The sequence below is a fragment of the Triticum aestivum genome, chromosome 4A, assembly GCF_018294505.1.
Source record: "Triticum aestivum cultivar Chinese Spring chromosome 4A, IWGSC CS RefSeq v2.1, whole genome shotgun sequence".
In the NCBI taxonomy this organism is placed as follows: Eukaryota; Viridiplantae; Streptophyta; class Magnoliopsida; order Poales; family Poaceae; genus Triticum; species Triticum aestivum.
This window is the reverse complement of record NC_057803.1, coordinates 730,730,635-730,736,351: the sequence shown is the minus strand read 5'-3', so window position 1 is coordinate 730,736,351 and position 5,717 is coordinate 730,730,635. Positions and strand designations below refer to the sequence as shown.

General features: G+C 46.9%; 1 protein-coding gene across 1 annotated transcript in view; it reads left to right on the top strand.

Annotated features, from left to right (window-relative positions):
• Window positions 1-3,827, top strand: part of LOC123083441 (uncharacterized) — a 5,142-nt gene extending 1,315 nt beyond the window's left edge. The window contains exons 2-8 of the mRNA XM_044505490.1: window positions 149-448; window positions 1,239-1,376; window positions 1,457-1,702; window positions 2,105-2,212; window positions 2,295-2,612; window positions 2,749-2,810; window positions 2,923-3,827. Coding sequence (XP_044361425.1) covers window positions 149-448; window positions 1,239-1,376; window positions 1,457-1,702; window positions 2,105-2,212; window positions 2,295-2,612; window positions 2,749-2,810; window positions 2,923-3,399 — 1,649 coding nt within the window. The 3' untranslated portion in view covers window positions 3,400-3,827. The remainder of the gene's footprint in view (window positions 1-148; window positions 449-1,238; window positions 1,377-1,456; window positions 1,703-2,104; window positions 2,213-2,294; window positions 2,613-2,748; window positions 2,811-2,922) is intronic.
• Window positions 3,828-5,717: the final 1,890 nt, after the last annotated feature.

Sequence of the window (5,717 nt, the reverse complement as noted above, 5' to 3'; positions counted from 1 at the left end):
CGGGCCACTAACTCCACACACTAAGCTAGCTATACGCACACCAACAGCTGTGACCGCTTCCTACGCATGCAACAACACACGCCACATATGCACGCACATCATCGTGCCGTGGCTTATTCCTAACAAGCTTTCTGTTGCTTCACTGAAGGACTATGGAAGTGCTGGCACTGCGATTGGGCGTACCGCTTGGCTAGTCGGTGCGGAAATAGTACCGCCGCTGCTGCTGCTGCCACCCCAGGGGAGCTGTTGACCAGGCAGATCAAGAAGAGGCTGCTGGTCCATGCCCATGAGAATGGGAATGGTCATGGCCATGTCAATGGAGAAGAAGCAGAGGAGCTCGAGGCTTCTGAGGAGGAGCAGAAGGAGGAGGAAGAGGCTCCTGATGAACCCAAGGTTGCTGAAGAGGAGCAGCAGCCGCACAAGAGTATCTTCTTCGATGCAGCCAAAGGTAACACCTCCGTTTCTTAACAATTTTCTATTCTCTTTTCTTGCACTATTTTGGATAATCCTGCTTAATTAATTGATTTCTCATGGGAAGAAGAAAATAAGAATGCAATTTAATTGTATGTTAACAACCTCCAATTCCTCTTGCTTAATTAGCTGTTAAAGTGTCACCCTTTCTTGATGGATGTGGAGGCTACATTATTTTCCTGCAGGAGAGAACTCCTGTCGCAGTGATTTCAGGCTCCACTTGCTTCTTGTTCCTTAATTTGTCCATTTCTGGAAAGCAATAGTTCTCCAACAAGTAATCCATATGTGCTGTGCAAAACTAACTTTGTCATCTTGTAAGAGCACATTAACAGCTAAATTTAAATTACTGCTACTGTCTCTGCTCCTTTGGTTTTATTTACCTGGATGCAAATTATTCCATTCAGTATCCTAGAGATGTTATTCAGAAACCAGACAAAAAAGGACACGCGAAACGCATGCTGAAAAGGACAAATCTCAGTGAAAGTGATATATATATATATAGCCAACATCCCTCTCATCTGATCTGGGCCTCACTCAGAATCATTGGAAACCTTTTGCTGACCACTCAATTCAATGATATGTCACCTTCCATGGCAGATGTCGCCGGCGACTCAGAAGCTTCTCAGATCCGCAAAGATATTCTAATAATTAATCATTGAGATTACACACTACTCTATCTTCAAATTAGCTTTCTATTGCTTCGCTGAAGCGTTAGCTTTGTGGTTGTTCGATAATAATATAGCGAGTTTTCTATTGCTTCACTGAAGGACTGTGGAAGTGCCGGCACTGCGATTGGACGTACCGCCTGAGTAGTCCGTGTGGAAATGGTACCGTAGAACATCGAGGCTTATTAAAACCAGAGCATTTGGCAGTTGAATCATATTCGGAGAACCAAGCTGCTGCAGGTGTGTTATGTTCTCGTGACGAATTTATCTGCAATTGATGCCTTGTTTCATCAGCTGAGCAATTTATTACTACATTCCAGATCCAGTGACGATGCCACTTCAGTCCGAGATGCAGGACTCCATCGACACAAGCACTAAAACTGAATCTCGCACATATGCTCATCATAGTCATGGCACAATTGTAAAACCAGAACACTCGATAACCGAATCATCATCGGAAGATCATAGCACGACAACCACGACAACTACAACCACATTGGCAACTGCTACCACATCCTCTACAACCACATCAGCAGCAGCGACAACCTACTCATCGTCTTCTACAGGTACATTGCACGCAACATTGTTTTCCAGTGGACTTGCCGACCATTTCTTTTTCCAAAAGAAGCTGCAATGGCTATACATTTGCATAGAAATGCAAAATATGCCAAAGAGGGTTAGCAGAATTCCATCAAGCGTACCGACCTACATTTTGTGTTACGTCAGGCTTACGCAGCCTGAACCAATAAAATAAAAACCAAACTATGCATACAATGTTATGAGATACAAGAGAGAAAAAAGAGCTAGCTACAAAGCTACCAACTTACATCTTTTTTCATGAAAGAACAATCAGGCATTGGATCACAAAGCTTTACTTGTCCATATTAATTGGATCATCGCAGTTTATTTAGGATCACTAAGTCAATGTAGTGGACTAAAGTAACAGACAATAGAAACATGGCATGCAGGAATCTTTCACGTAGAAGTAATGGAGGAGATGACAGGTGAGATGCCTCCCCCGAAGCGTGCCGATGGAGTTATCATGGATGCAATTCACCACCTACTTGGACATGAAGGTAGGCCTGATAAAGTGAGCAGTATGCATGGACTACTGTGATTCAGAGGGGCAACCTGATAACAGTAATTATATTTGTACAGATGTTCATGGAACTACGACGACAACCTTCGAGAATGGCTCATTAACCACCCATGTAAGTCACACAACAGAACTCAAGGTCGATTGCCTGAATGTGACCACTATGGCGAGGGGCAATATACCAACCTCGCCGATTCCTCAAGCAGCAGATCAACCTTATGTAGCAGTGTCAGTCCCTGAAGATCTGAATCCGGCTGCTCATAGCCCCCAACAAAGTGATGAATGGGATATACCAAAAGCCATAGTGTATGGTGGCTTAGTGGAGTCAGTCACCAGCCTCTCCGTTGTTTCAGCAGCAGCATCAAGTGGAGCAAAAACATGTTATTTACTTACTTACTTTCCACTTATTTACATGATGAATATTTTGCAAAAAAAAACTCATGATGAATGCACTATTTTGACACTGATATTTACATTGTTCCATCTAATTAAATTCTGTTTTTCACTTTTCTGCAGTGGACATATTCATCTTGGGCATAGCCAACCTTATGGGAGGGCTTCCTCTCATTTTCCACAATGTAACAAACTTCTCTCCTCACTCAATGTCACACTGTTCTTACTGATCACTGCAGAAAACTCGGCCCCAAAACTCGGAAAACTAACATATCCTTCCTTTCCGGTCAACGAAAGATTGCCGATCTAAGAGACATTCGAGATGTGACCGAGGACAACGAGCGGGTCGGCCACTACTGGTTGCAGCTTGGCAGGCGGTCGAAAGCCCGACTCCACATGATCCTGGCCCTTCTCTCATACATCGTGTTCGGGCTACTTCCACCAATCCTCTACGGGCTGTCGTTCCGTGAGAGCAATGACAGGGAGAACAAGATGACGGCAGTCGCCGGTGCTTCACTCGCCTGCATTTCTTTTCTAGCACTTGGAAAGGCGCATGTCAAGGGAGCACCCAGGACATACTTCAAGACCCTAATGTACTACCTGACGGTCGCTGTGAGCTCATCGGGGCTGTCGTACGTCGCCGGCGTGCTGATCACGCGGCTCTTAGTGTACTTTGGAATTATCGAGCAAGGTGGGTCGGCTGCTCCTCCTTCTCCGGGCCTGTCGTTCCCTCATTCAGTGGGTGCACAAACATCTGCCTGGGCCTCATTCTGAATGGGAAACAGTGCTGAAAAAGAGAAGACATGTATGACAGTATGAGTGGCAACCATACATGTATGACAGTATGGGTGTTTGATCCTGACATATTGATAGCAGCACTGAACTGGCAACCAAGCACCTGAGAATGACCAATTGAAATGAACACAGGCCACTGAGATGACCACACCACACCAAGCAAAGCAAACACCCATGAAATTATATACCCCCTCCATTCCCTTATACAAGGCCACTATGAAAAATACATTTTGCATCTATATAAGGCCACTAACAGTTATCGAGGCAAAAATTAATGATGTTTTCTCGTACTAACAACTTGTTTAATACTTGCATGTTGTTAAACATTCACATTGTACTATCTTTATCTCATTATCCCTTCTTCTCCAAGATGTAATCCTAACGATGTATGCGCTACAGGGAGGTGCGCCCCTGTCTATAAACACGTACTGCGCCCCCTCGTACCGAGGGTAAGACGCTTTCCGCATTCGCACATGGTAATCAGAGCAACTCCAATCCAATTCATCTAGCTTCCAATCTCCATTAGTGCCTAGCCATGTCTTCCTCCGGTTCCTCCCAGATCGGCCTCAACAACCAGCTCACGGAGAAGCTCACCCATACGAACTACGTACTGTGGCGCATCCAGATCACGCTGCAGCTAAGGGGAGCTGGCGTCTTCGGCCATGTCGACGGCAGCACGCCGGAACCAGCCCATTTCCTTCCTAGAAAGGACAAGGATGGCAACGACTCCACCAAGCCCAACCCTCTCCACCTGATCTGGGTCCGGGAGGATCAACAGGTGCTCGGGTACCTGCTCAACAATCTCTCCAAAGAGGTGTTGGTGCAGCCAGGTGACCGCAATCACCACGACGCACATGCTCTGAACAATCCTGGCGGCCATGTTCTCCTTGCAGTCGCTTAGCCGCATCAACAACATCCGCACGGCTCTGCTTCATGCGCAAAAGGGAACCCAGCCGGTCGCCACCTTCTTCGCCTACATGCGTGGCCTCGCTGATGAGCTCGTCGCGGCCGGCAAACCCCTGCAAGACGACGAGATCGTCTCCTACATCATCCACGCGCTGGACATGGTGTACCAGCTCCTAGTGTCGGCCCTCGACGCCTGCACCACCCCCGTCATCCTGGATGAGCAACTTTGATCAATGCGTCGCGCTCTACCAGGGTTCGGACGGCTTCAAGTTATCTGCGAATGTAGCCTCTGGTGGCCGCGGCGGCCGCCGTGGCGGTGGATCTCCACGTGGTAAGGCAAGATCTGGTGGCGGCGGGAGCTCCTCCAGAAGCAACAATCCTCGCGTCGGGCGGCCCTCCTCCAACAACCCCAAGGGACGTCGCGGCGGTGGCGGCAGCAGCGGCTCTAACCGAGCGCGCCCTAATGCACCGCGCTGTCAGATTTACGGCAAGCACGGGTACAACGCCAAGGACTGCTAGTATCGCTACGACGACGATGATGACTCCTCCCAGGATGAGGACAAGGTGGCTGCAGCTGCTAATAGTTCATATGGCATCACACAAACTGTTACATCGACAACGGCGCCACCGAGCACATCATCGACGAGCTAGACAAGGTCACCATGTCGGAAAAATACCACGGCAAGGACCAGATCCACACTGCCAGTGGAGCAGGTATGAGGATCCGTCACATTGGTCATATGATTATTAAAACTCCCCATCGCAAACTTCAGCTTAGAATTTTTTTGCATGTTCCTCATGCCAGCACGAATCTTCTTCCCGTTCATAGAATTGGCATTGATAATCATGTCTTCCTCGCGTTTCATCCTTTTTTCTTTTTGATCAAGGATCAGACAACGAAGAAAGTTCTCTATCGAGGTAGATGCGTTCGAGGGCTCTACCCGTTGATCTTGGAGCTTAGAATATTAAATAAAAGCGCCTATGGTGTTGCCAAACTTTCGCCAACACGATGGCACGATCGATTAGGCCATGCTTCTTTTTCTTTAGTTGAAAGATTGCTTAGGAAAAATAAGCTTCGGTTTGTTGGTGAGCGCAATATCAAAACAGTTTGTGATTCATGTCAACGTGCTAAGAGTCATCAGTTACCGTATCCAGTATCCACTAGTGTTTCTACCAAACCATTGCCATTAATTTTTTTCCGATGTTTGGGGTCCTGCCCCCACCTCTGTTAGTAGACACACATACTTCATGATTTTTATCGATGACTATAGCAAGTACTCCTGGATCTATCTTCTTAAGAAACAATTTGATGTTTTTCAAGTTTTTTGAAACTTCCAAGCGCTTGTTGAGCGCAAGTTTGATAGCAAGATCATTGTTGTCCAATCCGACTT